Here is an 18,341-nt window from a genome sequence, read left to right as displayed (position 1 = left end):
ATAACTTAGGAAATGTTCCTTCTGTTTTCTGAAAAAAATTGTGTAGGATTCACATTTTTTTTTCCTTTAAATGTTTGATAGAATTAGGCAGTGAAACCATCGGTGTCTGAAGATTTTATTTTTGGAAATTTAATAATAGGAATTAATTTTTTTAATAGTTATGACCAATTAGGTTATTTATTTGATATTGGATGAGTATTTTTAGCTCGTGGTTTTTGAGCATTCATCTATTTCATTTAGGTTGTCAAATATATATTTATACAGTATCCATAACATTTCCTTATTCATTTAAGAAGTGCGGGATCTGTAGTGATATCTCTTATCTCACTACTAATATTGGTAATTTGTGTCTTCCTTCTTCTTCTTCTTCTCCTTTTTTTTTTTTTTTTGGTCAGTCTTGCTAGGAGTTTTTCAATTTTATTGATGCTCTCAAAGAACCAGGTTCCTGTACTATTGATTTTCTTTATTGTTTTATGTTATTCAATGGCAGTGGTTTCTGCTCTTAAATTTATTATTTTTTTCTGCTTCCTAAGGTGTAAGTTTAGATTATTAATTTATATATTTTCCTCTTCTAACATAAGTATTTAATATTATATACTTGCCCTTAAGCATGGCTTTAGTCTCATCTTGCAAATTTTGATATGTTGCATTTTCATTTCCATTCATTTGAAAATATCATTTCATTTGCTTTGAGACTTCCACTTTTATCCATAGATTATTGAGAAATGTGTCACTTAATTTCCAAATGTTTTGAGATTTTTCCTACCATCTTTCTGTTAATAATCTCTAGTCTGAATTCATTATAAATCCATTTTAAATACAGAATATAACTTTGTACAATTTCAATTTCTAAATTCTTGTTATTGTTTGTTTTACAATCTAGGATATGGTATATCTTAGCACATGGTCGGTGTGTACATCAAAAGATTGTGTATTCTGCAATCATTGGGTGGAGCATTCTATAAATGTCAAGTAGATCTAGAAAACAACAATTAAGTAGTGTTGTTCTATATTCTTCTTCTTTTTTTTTTGCGACGGAGTCTCACTCTGTCACCCAGGCTGGAGTGCAATGGCGCGATCCGGCTCACTGCAACCTCTCCTTCCTGGGTTCAGGCGATTCTCCTGCCTCAGCCACCTGAGTAGCTGGGATTACAAGCACGTGCCACCATGCCTGGCTAATTTTTTGTATTTTTAGTAGAAACGGGGTTTCACCATGCTGGTTAGGCTGATCTCAAGCTCCTGACCTCGTGATCCGCCCAACTCGGCCTCCCAAAGTGCTGGGATTACAGGCATGAGCCACCATGCCCAGCCTATATTCTTGATAAATTTCTGTTTACCATTTTATCAATACTTGAGAATAATATTCAAGTCTCCAACTACAGTTGTGGATTTGTCTATTTCTTCTTTTAGTTCTGTCAGTTTTGCTTCATGTATTTTGAAGCACTGCTGTTAGGTGCATACACATTTAATTAAGACTGTTATGTCCTGTTGGTAAATTGTCCTTTTATCATAATGTAATATCTGTTTTTCTCTCTGGTAATTTTCTTTGCTCCAAAGTCTCCTTTAGTTGATGTATTATAGGCACTCCAGGGCCTGACATGGTGGCTCATACCTACAATCCCAGCACTTAGGGAGGCAAAGGCAGGCAGATCACTTGAGCTCAGGAGTTCAAGACCAGCCTGGGCAACATGGTGAAACTTCATCTCTACAAAAAAAATATGAAAAAATTAGCCAGATGTGGCGGCGCACGCCTGTGGTCCCAGTTACTTGGGGGGCTGAGATGAAAAGATTGCTTGAGCCTGGGAGGTCGAGGCTGCAGTGAGCCATGATGCACCACTGTGCTCCAGCCTGGGTGACAGAGGGAGATCCTGTCCCCAAAAAATGTGCGTAAATATATATTTATTTATTTAGAAACAAATAATATATAAATATATTTTCATATACTGTGTATAATATATAATAAATAATAATTTATATTAACATGTTCATCATAAAAAATATATAATATATTTATTAATATATTATTCATTTCTAAAGAATATATAAATAAATAATATATTTATATATAGGCACTCTAGTTTTCTTTTAATTAATGTTCATGTAATTATATCTTATTAACCTACCTATACCATTATACTCAAAGCATTTTTATTGTAAGGGGGTTAAATTTCTTGTTCAGATAAGCTTGCGAAAGACAATGTGCTGAGAATGCAAGACAATGATCAAGATTTCACTAATTTTAAAGACAGCAAATTAGCTGAATCTGGTTCTGATCAAGTCAAATCTGATAAAAGGCTTACTGAAGATGATTTTAAATAAATTTATAAAAGTTTATTCTAATAATCTCTGTCTTTTAATTATTGTGTTTAGACATTTTACACTTAATGTAATTATTATGATGTTTGGATTTACGTCTACCATTTTGTTATTTGATTTCTATTTATCTTCTTAGTTTTTGTTCCTCTCTTTTTCTCTTCCTTCTTTTAGATTATTTAAACATTTTGATTATTCCATCAAAACATTTTTATTGTGGAAAGAATGCTCAACATGGGGCCTATCCTCTTAATCAATTTTATGTGTAGAATACATTATTGTTGACTATAGGCATAATGTTGTGCAACAGACATCTAGTGCTTTTCCATTTCACGTATCTGATATTTTATGCCTATTTATCAATCACTTCCTATTTTCCCCAGCCTCCAGCCACCATTTTAGTCTTTGATTTTATGCATTTGACTATTTTAGATACCTCACATAAATGAAACTATGCAGTATTTGTCTTTCCGTGTCCAGCTTATTTCACATAGCATACTGTCCTCAAGGTCTGTCCATACTGTGATCTATTGCAGAAATTCCTTCTTTTTACAGGCTGAATAGTATTTCTGTGTCCATTATGTTTTAACAATATTTGATGTTTTGTTTGTTTGTGTTGACGGTTACTCAATGGAATAAAATATTACACACAATTTTCACATTCTACTCAGAATCAATAGTGTGCCACTTCAAGTGGGAAATAGACACTTTACCAACATCTAGGCCCCTTACCTGCCCTCCTTTATGTTGCATTACATCTGCCTATATTGAAAATCCTACCAGAAAATGTCATAATTTTGCTTTTAACAAATTACATCCTGGATGTTTTAAATATTATGTTATATGATTCTAGATCTTGTTGAAATCTTATGTATTATGTTATTTCTGCTTCAACAGGCAATTAACCCAGTGGGATCAAGGCTCCAGACTAAGCCCGTGGTTTCAATTTCAGTTTTGTTTTGCTGCCTTTCAGTTCTATTTGGACCTACTTCATATTTATACCTTTCAGTGGCCAGTCTGGAACTCAGAAAGTGGTCTCTCCTATAGCTCAGTTCTCAAAGTTTATGGTATTCCCTTTAGGATCAGATTCATACATGCACAGCTTGGGAATGAGTCCAAAGGTTTATAAACAATTTTATGGGTTCAGTTTCCTGAGCTCCTTTCTACCTGTACTCTCCTCCTCTGTGCAGTTCTCTGGCTAAAGCATTGAGGCTTTATTTACCTTACTCTGCAGTGCACTTCCTACAACTGCTTACATCCACCTCACGAAAAGGTAAGAGGATAAAGAAAGAATAAAACATCAACAGAGGTTTGCCACACCCTATTGGGACTACAGGTCCTCATATCAAGGTGGACAATTCCCCTTCCTCGAGATTTAGGCTCTCAAGGGCCGCTAATGCCACTGTTTTTGGTGGTGTCACTGCTGCTACCACAGGATTGCTTAGAGAGTGGGCAGTGAAAGAACATGAAAGGGAAAATATGGGAGGGCTAGGAAACTCTTTCTCAGTCTTCAAGACAGAACTAAAGTGCTTCTTCTGAAGCTCTTTTTGTTATCACCGATGTCTACTTCTGGGTTTCAGACTATACTGAGTCTAAGTCAGAAGAGACTGGAGACAAATTATGAGACTTTGAATTATTGTCTTCCCCAATCCGTCTGCTTCTATTTACTTTTCAGAATACTCAAATTGATTTTTGATGCATTTTTCCAGACTTTATAGCTGCACTAGGAGGAAGAGACAGGATGGTGTTGTTTACTCCATCTTATCTAGAATTTTAACCTAGAAATGATATAGATGTTAAATATAGGTATGAAAACCCAAAATGGACCCGGAAAGCTATGAGAACTGCTCGGGCTGTCATAGAAGGGTCAGTAAGGAGTACTCTATGATGAGTGTTAGAGGTAGGGTGACCATCATCCAAGGTAGGACACTTTTTCAGAGTGAAAGAGAATACTATAATAATTATACTTGGACAATAGGTACAAGCAGGAACTAGAACATATGGACACCTCAGAAGATGTGATACGGAAATAATACTCTTTTCTAATTATATTCCACTGAGTCCAATTGTTCTATTGCAATCAGTGTCCTATACATAGAAAATTTGCTTTGGTTGTCTGCTTTGTTGTGGTTAATTGACATGTAAGAAATATAAATAGCCCCCTGTCCTGAATGCTACTTTGTTATGTTCAGTGTACCTAGCAGCCTGGAAAGAGTGTATTCTGTAAATATTACAGCTGGCTATTTCTCCTTTTGTGTATGTGCTAACCTGAAGCTCGATTTGATTTTCCACGAAGCTAAGGTCAAAACGCTGGACCTCTGGATAGCTTGGTTCTAGCATGATCTATCTTAGGATAAACTGAACAAATTGGCCAAAAGAAGTCTGAGTCTTAAATCTCAGAGAGTGGCTGGCAGGAAGGCTGGCCATCACCAAAGCACAATGGCACAGTGACAATATGGGCTCCTCTTCACTGAGACCCTGCAATGATCCTTCCCACAAGAAACTTCCTCCAAGAATAATTTATACCCTTTAACTCATCGTTAACTTTATCACTGAAATTTCCAACAAGGATGTTGCTTGGTGCCAAAGCCACAATGGTTTTTATGATGTGGGTGCCTCTGTGAATAAAGAGCAGAAGAGTGTTTCACACAGGCCCCAAGACGACCATGACTTTTAGCCACTCTGAACTTGGATCACATCCAGACTGGTGGGTGTGACACATTGCATGTGAATGAGTCCAGACATTGCTTTTATTTATTGCTCAGATGACAAATCATTTTATTCCTTCAGAGAAGACAGAGTATAAGAGCTTGATATTTATACGTGGGTGGAACACTATTTTAACTGCAGGTTAAACTCTGGTAAAGGAAACACACTTATGAGGAGGAAATTGGCCTCGTCTATCAGAAACAGTTTCATGGCCCTGCAGCCCATCACCTTATTACTTAGGAGGACTTAAAGGGAGACATCCAGATCGGAAGCACACAGGATCGCCAGCCTCAGCAGAAGGTTCAGGCTACAGCTCTGTTCACATTCCATTCTTGCTGCCGTTTAACCAGTGTATATCCTTATTTCGCAGACTCTTAGCTGCACTGCTGACTCTGGCCACTGTCTCTCTGCTTTGTATGTCACTGCAAGTGCATTCCTTGTCTCTTCATTGGCCTGATCATTTTGGTCCAGTTGGTCTGTACTTCCAGGGGCGCAGGGTAAGGATTTACACTTTTATACCTAACACAAAGATCTCTGGCCGACATCACAAGGAGGAACTGAAATTAACTCTACTCTTCTTTCCAAGCCCATATCCTGGCACAGACTGCATCTGCCCAAAAAAAAAAAAAAAAAAAGGGATTCTTCCTCTATTCATCCACCCAGTGTGGGCACTTCGCATGAGGATACAGTAGAAACCAACCCTAGCCCTGTCTATTCTGGGTCCCGTTAGTCTTTACCTTTTATGCTCACTTTCTGTGCTCCAGAGTTGTTGGCTGACCATGGAGTAAGAATTGTCTTCTTTACAGAAATTCTTCAGGCAGAGTTTAAATCACTTGTTTCTAAGGCCAGGCATGGTGGCTCACGCCTATAATCCCAGCACTTTGGGAGGCCGAAGTGGGCCGATCTCCTGAGGTCAGGAGTTCGAGACCAGCCTGGCCAACATGGTGAAACCCCGTCTCTACTAAAAATACAAAAATTAGCCGGGCATGGTAGTGCATGCATGTAATCCCAGTTACAAGGGAGGCTGAGGCCAGAGAATTGCTTGAACCCAGGGGGTGGAGGTTGCAGTGAGCCAAGAACATGCATTCCAACCTGGGCGACAGAATGAGACTCTGTCTCAAAAAAAAAAAAAAAAGAAAAAATCACTCATTTCTAATAAAATAATATTTATTTGATTGCAAGTATACATAAAGTCATATGTACAATATATGGTAGACATGACAGTCCCTAGCCATAAGGCAGAAGTAGCTGTATTTTCTGCTTCTGCTCGGACCACTGGGAAATCTTAGGGATGTTGTGTACTGAAAGTACCCAAGGTCTAGAGAATTCACTCGCCATCTGTCCAGTCCAGGAAATCAAAGGCTCTAAACCGCAGTCTCAATCCCATTCCATTGTCCATCAAGCTTGCTCGGTGCTGGCAGGAGACTCTTTGAATTTCCTATCAGCCTGAACACACACACACACAGAGCTGTGAGTTCTGTCCAGCAACATCTCTATCCCAGGGACTGGACTGGAGGGGGCTCCAGGGCTCATTTCACCATTCCTTAGGCTGGGAGCTCCTCCCAGTGGTTTCTGTTCTACTGAGTCCTTTCCACTGAAAAATCCTAGAGGTAATTCTGAGCTGGTTCCAAGTGAATCCCTGAGAGTTTTTCATAGGCATGTGGTAGCGCATTTTGGTCCAGAACCTAGAATTGGGAGGAACTGATTTTAAGCCTCTCCAAGTAACTGTGGGCAAAACCCTGAGAGCTTTTTTCACAAGATGAGGTAGAGACTCTGGCTCTTGGAAGTAACAGAACTTAATTAAAATGAGTTTCAGTGTTTGATCACCCAAGGCAAGATTCACTGCTGCTTGTAGTTCAAAGATACTGGGTCCATTGACATAGTTGGGGCTCAAGATAAATATTCCTCTTCTGCTTCTCTTAATAATGCTCACAATGTCTTCTGCATACACTGGAAATAAAACATTTGATTATTTGCAATTGATATTGTTAAACCTTGAGTCAGAGAGGTCCTTGCAATGGATTCTCTTACATAGGGAGGAAGGGAGACATGTTTACTCTACCACTTGGACTGTATCAGCTCTATTGCCAGTTGGAGATACGCTCCAGTATCTAGTGACCCTCACCTTTACATTCCCTGCTTTGTGTTCAGTCTCCCCAAATTGGCAATTCCTCTAGGAATAAAGCTAACTGGAACTAGGTAAGCTGGGATAATGGGAGCCATGGAACATCCCAGGCTCCTTGGTGGGGGTATCTGAGGAGGAGGAGGCCAGCAGGACAGGCTGAGATCTGGACCTCTCAGGGTGTCCAGGGCTTGGCCCAGGCCTGAGAAGCCTGCTTGACCCAGTGCTGAGTGAGCTTTGTGGAAGGCAGAATCCCAGAAATCAGACGGGCTACTAAATTGGGGTGACCGTAGTTCCCTTCGCAGCATTCAGCTGCGAAGCCAGGAGAGGTATCTTTGTCCTAGAAGGACTGCCTAGGGCCCCATATCATTGTCTTCTTCTGCAGATGGAGCTGTTTGGTAATGGAACACATCTCTGAAACATATAGTTTCTGTGTTGTTGCCCAAAATGTTCTAACCTCATATAATCTCCCAGATCTATATTCCAAAACAAAGAATGACAAAAAAGACTTGGAGATTGCATTGAACTGCCCTTTTTGCACTGCAGTTTTTCTTGACATGTTGGACTTACCTCCTCCTGGAGCCACATCTCTTTCAAGCAAACACAAGGTATATCCATATTTGTTTTCTAAAACATCAGGAAATAGGCTCAGGGCCAAGTGTTCTTCACTCAGAGATGAAGTGGCCTCACTTGGAAAAGAGCTCCATTTTGCATAGGATACGAAAGCATCAAAATCCTTTTTATCTGAAAAATAGGAAAATTTATAAAAACATAAGTCATTTACTTTTTTTTTACTATCATGGTACACATACATATGCTTGAATCATATGGTAAATGAATAAGAAATAATATTTGGGATCCTGACTAAATTGATTTTAAAAATTCATTTCAAAATCACACCACCGAGCGGTATTGATTGTTCACCCCAAATTGAATTCTAATTTATGAAGCACTTTTGCATTTTTGCTGATTTTAGGTCAAACAGCTGAGGCATTCTTTGATTAATCACATGAACTCAGGAGTTTCTCTGAGCCTTCTTTGCACCTGCAGTGTTTCTGTCTCATTAGTCACACATCAAACAGGAGTCTGCCCCATCCAACATGATGATATCCAGTAAGCAAAGTACTGCTAACACCCAGCACATTGTATCCAAGGAGAAAAAGTACTTCCTCAGAGAGTTGATGGCCCATACGCTGATATGTGAATCCCCATATGTAAAATAAAGACAATCATAACTCCTGGGCAGGCTGTTTTAAGGGTTTCATGAGATAATGTATATGAATTTCTTGGTGCCTGGCTCATAGGAGGTGCAAGATAAATGTCCATTCCCCTCTATTCTAGATGGAAAACTATATATATATATATAACTTGTTATAGGATATTTTCAAGGTCTCATATACCTCTGTTGACTATATTGTAAAATAATGATTTATATCACATGTAAAATAATATAGTCAACAGACGCATATCTTGAAAATATCTTGAGATCTTGAAAATATCCTATATTTTCATATGCATACTTCATAAATGCATATGATTACTGAGACTAAGGAACTCACTGGAAGAAGTAGAAAATCCCAACACTTAACTCACAGGCTTTGGAATGGGATACATCAGATTTGTATTCCAGCAATTTCCACAATCCCTGTCAAAGTATTGTTACAAAACAGTAAACAATAGCCCTGACTGCTGATGCTATTTAGTAGTACACCATGTTCAAGGTGAACCTAAAAAGATGCCTCGGTGGATGGAAGTACCAGGTACCAAAAAGGAAGGTCCCAGAGTCAATAGAGGAGGATGTAAAAGAGCTGAGGTTGGGAAACTAACCTATGAAGCACCTCATTGCTTGTGTAGGAAGCACGAGACTTGTGGGGCATGGCTGGCAGGTAGGTGCTGTGCTGTTTAAATGTGTAACACACCATAGTTGCCTCTATTCCTTCCATATCATGTGAAATCCCAGCAAACTAAAATTTTTCTATAACCTGGAAACTACTTTTATTTAGTCATAAAATTAGAGAGTGGAGTATTAGATGATCTCTGAGGTCCTCCAGAATTCTAACATTCTACATCTCTAAAATTTTGGTTACTTAGCATTAACTTCAAAGCAGTCATTTTGCTAAAAAATGTTAGGTTGGCCAACAGAGGGCACTGCATCCCTGTGCTTGAAAACTGGATTCTGCCTCCAGATCTGATCACTAAAACATTGTCTTTGCAAAGCAGAAAAAGAAAGGACACAAGTAAATGTTTCCCCATTGACTGACTCTTCTACGCCAGCTCCAGAATCTTAAGGTAAATAGCATTTTAACACATTGATTACATAATTTGCTTCATTCAAAAAAGTTATTAAAATAAATCTTAAAAACATTTGGCTTAAGGATTTCTAGTATGTATCCTCAATAGTTAGTTTAAAGAAAGATGTGACTGGTGCATTTCTTTCTTTCTTTTTTTTGAGACGGAGTCTTGCTCTGTCACCCAGGCTGGAGTGCAGTGGCATGATCTTGGCTCACTGCAACCTCCACCTCCCAGGTTCAAGTGATTCTCCTGCCTCAGCCTCCTGAGTAGCTGGGATTACAGGTGCCTGCCACCAAGCCTGGCTACATTTTGTATTTTTAGTAAGGATGGGGTTTCACCATGTTGGCCAGGCTTATCTCAAACTCCAGACTTCAAGTGATCCGCCCGCCTGGACCTCCCAAAGTGCTGGGATTACAGATGTGAGCCACTGCTCCCGGCCACTTTTTTTTTTTTTTTTTTTTTTTTGAGATAGGGTATCACTCTGCCATCCAGGCTGGAGTGCAGTGATGTAATCATGGCTCACTTCAGCCTTGACCTCCTGGGCTCAGGTGATTCTCCCACCTCAGCCTCCTAAGTAGCTGGAACTACAGGGGGGCACCACCACACCCAGCTAACTTTAAAAAATTTCTTGTAGAGGCAGGTTTCACCATGTTGCCCAGGCTGGGCTCGAACTCCTGAGCTCAAGCATTCCTCCCACTTTGGCCTCCCAAAAGTGCTGGGATTACAGGTGTGAGCCACCACGCCCAGCCTCCCATGCCGGTCTTTATTCTTTCTTTCTTCCCCTAGGGATCTGACAACTCCTCACTGCATTCCTAGTTTGGGAAAGCACTGGCGTTTGGAGGGGCCTTTCAGTAAGGTAAATAATTACCCTTAAATCCAGCAAAAAGGGATTCTGCTTTTTCCAAGCAACAGAGTCATTTACTAAAACTGCAAACCTTTTAACTTTGGAGATTTCCAGGACTAGAAAAAAACAGAAGCAAGGCTTCTATTCCAAAGAAGCAAACATCAATGAACATGATTATCCTGCCTCAAATATTGACAGGCGCTTCATTAATAGTAATAGCACTTGCATTTTACTGGACTTCTCACTTTTGGGGGCATTCCCACCATCTTAAAAGCCTCATTTTACAGATGAGGCTAACTGAGGTAACAGCTAATGAGATCTCTTAAGCCAGACAACCTGTGCCCAAATCCCAAGCTCTAATGCCTTCCAGTGGTTCAATTTTAGGCACATGACTTCCTGTATCTCTGCCTGGCTGGAAGGATTGCTGTGACCATTAAAGTAGCTAACACACATGGCAGGCATACACTCTAGTCCTCAAGAAACAGCCATAGTCTGGCACATGCTGAGCATTTACCGTGTGCTGGGCGCCATTCTAAATACTTAATGTAGCTGGGCACAGTGGCTCACGCCTGTAATCCCAGCACTTTGGGAGGCCGAGGCGGATGGATCACTTGAGGTCAGGAGTTCGAGACCATCCTGGCCAACATGGTGAAACCCAGCAGTCTCTACTGAAAACACAAACAATAGCTGGTCATGGTAGCACATGCCTGTAATTGCGGCTACTCAGGAGGCTGAGGTAGGAGAATTGCTTGAACCTGGGAGGCGGAGATTGCAGTGAGCTGAGATGGCGCCACCGCACTCCAGCCTGGGAGACAGAGCGAGACTCCATCTCAAAATAAATAAATACATAAATACATAAATAAATGAATGAATACTAAATGTGCCTTAAGAATACATCAATGAGCCCTCACATCATCCTTTGCAATTGGTGCTATGACAATCCTGTTTTATAGATGAGGAAACAAAGGCACAGAGATGTTCACTCATTTGCCCTATTGCTTTAGGTTGGTTATAGAGGGATTATTTTTAAGTCCAACATGTTTCACAACAGCATTGCCTACAAGATTCCCGGCAACTGGAACGAAATAAATAATTGTTTCTCCAGCCTTCCTCAGTGTGAGGTCACTAGACTTGGAGGAAGGCCTCAAAACCTCAGGGGCATGACTTTATCCAGTGACGACATTTCTTTCTTCAGCTCCTTTATGCTGTGCCCAGGCTGGCAGGGGACATTTGAAATTCTTTCTAAGGTAACTCAGGAAACAAAGCCAAGGGGTAGTGATGATACTTTCTGTTGTCCTGCTCCAAGTCAATTCCGAGAGGAAAAGTCAGAGGGCTGCATGTGGAGGTAAACTTACCCCCAAGCGTCTCGTCCTTGCTCTGGTAGGTCCGGTACAGCAGCACTATTTCAATCCAGTACCTGTAGAGGAGGGCACTCGCCGCCAGCACGGACACCAGGGTCCCGATGGTGCCAAGCAGGATGTACAGGAGCACCACTGTGGAGACAGTATAAAGAGACACAGAGGCAGCGGGATTGCACCAAGACCATGTTCAGGCCGGCGCTGTGGCCCACCCAGCACCTTTTCCAGCTCTATTATTTTATCGAAATCATTGCCACTAGCAGTAGTTTTTTTGAATCTGGAAACCTCTTAAATCACACCATGGAATACTACTCAGTCATAAAAAGGAACAAAATAATGGCATCTGCAGCAACCTGGATGGAGTTGGAGACCATTATTCCTTTGTTTTTTTTTTGAGACGGAGTCTCTCTCTGTCACTCAGGCTGGAGTGCAGTGGCGCGCGGCTCACTGCAAGCTCCGCCTTCTGGGTTCACGCCATTCTCCTGCCTCAGCCTCCCGAGTAACTGGGACTACAGGCGCCCGCCACCACGCCCAGCTACTTTTTTTTGTATTTTTAGTAGAGACGGGGTTTCACCTTATTAGCCAGGATGGTGGATACTATTATTCTAAGTGAAGTAACTCAGGAATGAAAAACAAAACATTGTGTTTTCACTTATAAGTGGGAGCTAAGCTATGAGGACGCAAAGGAATAAGAATCATACAACGGACTTTAGAGACTGAGGGAGAAGTGTGGGAGGGGAGTGAGGAATAAAAGACTACAAAATGGGTACAGTGTACACTGCTCAGGTGACGGGTATGCTAAAATCTCAAAAATCTAAAGATTTTAGATAAAGAACTTATTCATGTAACCAAAAACCACCTGTACCCCCAAAACCTATTAAAATAAAATTTTAAAAAATCACATTTTGAGAACTGTCTTACAATAAACACTAGAGACCCCAGGGGGATGGGCAGTTCCTGATCAGAGTGGCCTGGGAAACTTATCATATTCATTTTATTTTTTCCTCTCGTAAACTTCCACACAATCCATTTACATCTCTCTCATTGCATATTGTAAATTATTTTCCTGTATTATCATTCCTACTGCAGCCTAAATTTCCTGAAACCAGGAGTCCCATCTGGCTTACCTGATACTAGGGATCTCCTGCATACTCTCATGGGGAAAACCCCCTTCACAGAGCGTTTACTACAGGCCAGAACACACTTTGTCTTGTTGAAGCCTCAGAAACATTCAAACCTGCTTATAATTACAGTTATCTATTAATTAAAGGAATGAATGATATCAATTTCACCTCTGGCATCTTTTTAAAGAAACTTAAACGCTATTCTTTACCTAGAATTTCTACTCCAGCTTTTTTTTTTAAAATATATCTGTGATATACACACATCATTTTGAACAATGAACAAGATTACTCCTTCTCTCTTCCATTCTCCATTCATCAGAACATGAATCCATCATGTCCTCTGGGTTTGAAAGCCAGGAAAGAAAAATTGGAAAGCAGGTTAGGTCTTAGCACAATGCCTGCCACTCTGGGCATGCCCCATAGCTATTGTAGAATGAATGCATGAATGAATGAGTGCATGAATGAGTTGCTTTTCCAACCTGGCCTCCCAAATGCAGAGTATTCCTTAAGAGAACTAGCTCTAAACCAGTAATATGCAGTTTACTATTTGTGTGGCTTTGGTCAAGGTATTAAATGGGTTGACACCAGGAAAGTGCTTAAAACAATGTCTGTCATCTAGAAAATGTAATCGCTGTCATCATTGTTACTATTCTTTAGGAAAACTCCTCCCCTCTCAAGTGAAAGCAGTTTCCTGCCTCCTGGGCAACCTTCTGGGCTTACCTCCTCTCTTTTCTTTCAGTTGGACAGACTGGGTTGTGTTTCCAATGGAGTTCTGGACAAAGCAAACAAACTTCCTGTGAAGATCACGCTGAGTGACTTTTTCCAAGATGATATTCCGCTCAATGATTTCATCCTTTAAAGTGGATTTAATACTGAGAAAGGAGAAAAAATACCACTCCATTCAGTAACATACATTGACACCCATTTGCAGCATTTTGGAACACGTATAAGCAGCCAACAGTTGGGCTTTTAGAGAACTGTGAGATCAATAGTATAAGATACCATGAGAATGTAAGATGGTCAAAAAGGGCTCATTCTTGACTCAATTATTGACTCTTCTAAGCATTCACGCTAAGACATTATTTATTTGTGAGACTCATCTGACCTTCCTTACTCTTAAGAATTCCCCTTGAGAATAGATAATAACAATACCTTAAGAAAAATATTTAAAATAACCGACTCCTACTGAAGGTTTACTATGTATCAGTCCCTCTTCTGCGCACCAAATATGGACTCTAATGTCCTCCATTCCTCACCTCCCAGGAACCCTTGGGTATAATAGGATCATAATGGCCTTGGCCAGTGACAAGGACAAGGAAAAGAAGGTGGGTGAGTAGCCCAGACCACACCACAGGGAATGGGCAGTCTGATTCCTGGGCTTGTGCCATGCTGCTTCACCCAGGAAGTTGGGAGTCTTGGCATTTATTCACAATTTGAGTTCTCTGAAGTTACCGATCTACAATCCATCTTTGTGTTAAGAAATCTTGTGTATGTGAATGATGTTTTAGGCTGTGTTGCTCTGAGACCACGATGCCAGTTCCTATTCAATGAGTGCTTCCTACCTGTCACACATTGTGATAGGCATAACACCTCTGCTGTAACCACCCCTCCCAGTGAGCTTGCAAAGTGCAAGCTATTATCCATAGATTATCAATGGGTGATGGAGGCTCACAGGGGCTAAGGGTCATGTTGCCACCAGATAGAAAATGGGTTTAAACCTAAGCGTGGGTGATGTCAAAGCACACCCTCTTGACTACACTCTCCTACTGTGAACTCTAATGCAATATCAGCTTAAGATGGGCCCCAATGACCTTCCTGATCTTAGAAATTCTTGCTAAATTTTATTGTTGTGACCAAAATCTGTTCTGTACTTTTTTTGTAATGATGTATACTTTTCAAAATGATATTGCATTTGCTTATTGATATCTATTAAGTATCAAAAGAAGGTACTTAATGCATAGACTCTTACTCTGGGTCACATCTTCAAAAAATCAGGGAATGCATCCTTTAGAGACACGTCTGATTGGGCATCACTGGATCCAGGCCCTTTGATCCTTCTGGGGACCGGAGATCAACTTTTTTTGTGATTGGATAGCTCCAAATATCTAGGGTTTTCTACTGGCCAAAATATCTCACCAGTAAATTCGGACCACTGATCCGGGTTCTGTGCTCCAGAGAGCAACAAACCAAGTCAAATTTCTCAAACAACGTAATAGCTCCTAAGGATTTCAAGACAGAGAGCCCTCCTCTGAGCCTCTTTTTCGGGGTTAAGTTGCTTCAGGTATTCCTCACTTCACATATTTTTTGTCAGACTTATTATTATGATGCCATTTCCCCTGGAGGTTTTCTAGACTGTTCGTTACCCCACACATCTGGATCCCTGGACCCACCACACTCTCTGAATGGGTGGCACCGGTGAAAAGCAGAGTGAGGGTAAGCAGCATTTCCTCCCATTTCTTGGACATATTACGTATCTCCAAGCAGTCTGGGTCAGGACATCTGTCTGCTCAATAGCTTGACTTTGAGAGCAGCCACGTCAAACTGTTTCTACAAATTGAGGTTTAAAACAACTTAAATATTTCATTCAATGGCCCTTTGCACTTTGCATTTTTGTACTTTTATTTTCACCACTAGTCGGTGCTCGTGGCTACACCATCAACTGTATATTTTAGACATTTCTAAAGGTAAAAGTATCTCTTCTGAATTGCAGAGAACAGAATCTGTGAGTTTTTTTCTTACCTTTTCGCCTCAGGTACTGAGACTTCCCACTCTAGGTCAGAATCTTTGATGTACCATTTTATGACAGGGTTAAAGACCCTTTCAAAGCCAAATCGTGCTTTGCAGCTAATAGTTAAAGGCTTTCCTGAAAATGAAGAGGCCAGAGAAAACAAGAAGGAAGCTGGTGAGAACACTTTGTCCTATGTCTGGGAGGAAGACGTCGCCAGAAGCTGTTTCCTGATGCAGTCAGGTTTGCAGGTAGAATATGTGTGCCAGAAATAATGAAACGTCTACACTGCTCTCATTCAGAAATGCATAAAACCAGGTACATTTTTTCTAATGGGCAATCCTTCTATCTCAACCATATGACCATATGTTCTTAAAATGAAGATGAGCATGATTATATCACTAAGGGTCCTTATGTGGATTGAGGGAGACCCTAAGAAAAACTAAGAAAATGGGGAGTTTCTGAGATCAGCCCGGTCTTCTGCACTACTGTTGAAGTACAAGGTGTGTCCATAAAGAAAATAAAAAATGATGAGTTCACGTCCTTTGTAGGGACATGGATGAAATTGGAAATCATCATTCTCAGTAAACTATCGCAAGAACAAAAAACCAAACACCGCATATTCTCACTCGTAGGTGGGAATTGAACAATGAGAACACATGGACACAGGAAGGGGAACGTCACACTTCGGGGACTGTTGTGGGGTGGGGGGAGGGGGGAGGGATAGCATTGGGAGATATACCTAATGCTAGATGACGAGTTGGTGGGTGCAGCGCACCAGCATGGCACATGTATACATATGTAACTTACCTGCACGTTGCGCACATGTACCATAGAGCCTAAAGTATAATAATAATAATAATAATAATAATAATAATAATAAAAAGAAAAAAAAAGAAAAAAAAAAGTTTTGTTAAATTAAATGCAACATTAGGCAAGAACTTGCAGTATACAGAGGTTCAGCTGCAAACAGAATCTTATTTAAGATTCTCAGCAAGTTTGGAAATATTATTATTAGCCTTATTTTTATATAAGAGAACAAGTTTCAATGCGGATAGGTAACCTATACAGTGGAGAAGCAAATTAAGATTCTGTGGTAATAAATGACAAATCAGCTGTTTTCACCATTAAACTATTACTTTGAGTACTACTAAAAAAAAAAAAGAAAATTTTACTATCCAATATTTGTTTATTAAGTAAAAATCATAACGTTATTGTAGCACGTGGTTTAAATAAAAAAATTATTTTGATATTAAGCAATTTTTCTGAACAATTCACTATGGATGGACATGCATATTATGAGACTAACTTTTTTCTACCCATTTTTTTCCATGAGGAATATTCACATATGCTCTGCCTCAAACCTAATATTTAACCATGAAATGATTAGGAGCTCCATTTGAAAATTCATCTTTGCCCCTTAACGTTTTTCCACTGGTAATACCTTATAATTCACTAAAACATATGTAACTTGACTATTTGAATTAATCTAATTTTTTCCTCCTTCTTTCCTCCTTCTTTCCATTCCTGTGATGTTGAGCATATAGCTAGTGCTATTTCTAGAGGCAGAACACACCACTCCTGCCATCTAGTGATCTTATATCATAACATGTATTTTTATGTTTCTTTCTAAAATAATAAATCTTTTAGTAGCATTTTAGAAAAATATTTATATTATTAAAAGAAAAACAGCATTTTATTTTTAATACGGCAATTCTTATTTGTCTGTGTAGAAAGACATAGATGTTATTGAAGTTGACAAAATAAAAGGAGACCCACAGGGAAGTCAATTTCTCCTCAACCCCAAAGAAGACACTACTTTGGAATACGAATTGTTTGAGCAGGGGTTGTAGAATTCTACTACAATTCTCTTAAATGCCAGACTAAATGTCATATTCATAAGAGTTAATGTTACTCGGGTTGGCGAATTTGTAGCCATAACTGATAGACCTAACCAACACATATGAAACCACCTGTTCCTGGGGGAAGTTAAGGAAGAATAAAATCTATTGATCAGGTTTTATGCTCCAGCCACTTAACATACATTGTCCCATTATTTCTCAATATAATTTTTTTTTTCTTTGAGATGGAATCTCACTCTGTCACCCAGGATGGAGTGCAATGGCGCGATCTTGGCTCACTGTAACCTCCGCCTCCCAGGTTCAGGTGATTCTCCTGCCTCATCATCTTGAGTAGCGGGGATTACAGGCACCCACACCCACGCCCGGCTAATTTTTGTAGTTTTAGTAGAGATGGGGTTTCACCATGTTGGCCAGGCTGGTCTCAAACTCCTGACCTCAAGTGATCTACCCACCTCAGCCTCCCAAAGTGCTGGGATTACAGGCATAAGCCACCATGCCCGGCCTGCAATATAATCTTTTAGGGTCAGTTTTATGATAGCTATTTGCGGATTTAAGTACTGAGACTTAAAGGATGAAGTAACCGTGCAAGGTCACAAAACTAGTCAATGGCTGAGTTAAGATTCACACCCAATTCTGTTTGACTGGAAATCTCACTGCTGTTTTCCTTCTATCACACTTAGACCTGCTCCCAGCAGCACAATGTCATTCAAAGGCGATGAGGCCCAGCTTACCAAGTTCTACTTCCAGTGTGCCCTTGACAGGATCCAGAATATCTGGTTTGAGTTTAGTGTCTCCCACTGAAAGATGAAAACAAAGATTATTATTTGCATTGAAAAGTCTGAAGGCCTGCTTGATGAAGATTTGGGTGCACAGCCACACTTTGATCTAAATGTCTTGGAGCTCTGTCTTCACATTTTACTAATTATCTGTAAGTTTAGGAATTCTGGTTTCCATGTAAAAAGCTTGCCCCCTAAAATGACTGTCACATCAGG

At 40.0% G+C, this 18,341-nt stretch overlaps 1 protein-coding gene across 5 annotated transcripts in view; it reads right to left on the bottom strand.

Moving 5' to 3' along the window:
• Positions 1-6,171: 6,171 nt before the first annotated feature.
• Positions 6,172-18,341, bottom strand: part of IL18RAP (interleukin 18 receptor accessory protein) — a 34,560-nt gene continuing 22,390 nt past the window's right edge. For 3 of the 5 annotated variants that reach the window (XM_054476378.1, XM_054476377.1, XM_054476380.1), the window contains 6 exons: positions 18,081-18,146; positions 15,502-15,625; positions 13,483-13,634; positions 11,636-11,773; positions 7,715-7,888; positions 6,174-6,972 (listed from right to left, as the gene is read on the bottom strand). In XM_054476378.1, coding sequence (XP_054332353.1) covers positions 6,557-6,972; positions 7,715-7,888; positions 11,636-11,773; positions 13,483-13,634; positions 15,502-15,625; positions 18,081-18,146 — 1,070 coding nt within the window. In that variant the 3' untranslated portion in view covers positions 6,174-6,556. Of the gene's footprint in view, positions 6,973-7,714; positions 7,889-11,635; positions 11,774-13,482; positions 13,635-15,501; positions 15,626-18,080; positions 18,147-18,341 lie in introns of all 5 variants that reach the window. The other 2 variants (XM_054476376.1, XM_054476379.1) reach the window with 1 other exon arrangement.

This window comes from Pongo pygmaeus, chromosome 12 (genome assembly GCF_028885625.2).
Source record: "Pongo pygmaeus isolate AG05252 chromosome 12, NHGRI_mPonPyg2-v2.0_pri, whole genome shotgun sequence".
Lineage (NCBI taxonomy): Eukaryota > Metazoa > Chordata > Mammalia > Primates > Hominidae > Pongo > Pongo pygmaeus.
The sequence above is the reverse complement of the archived record's forward strand: the minus strand, read 5'-3'. Positions and strand labels throughout refer to the sequence as shown.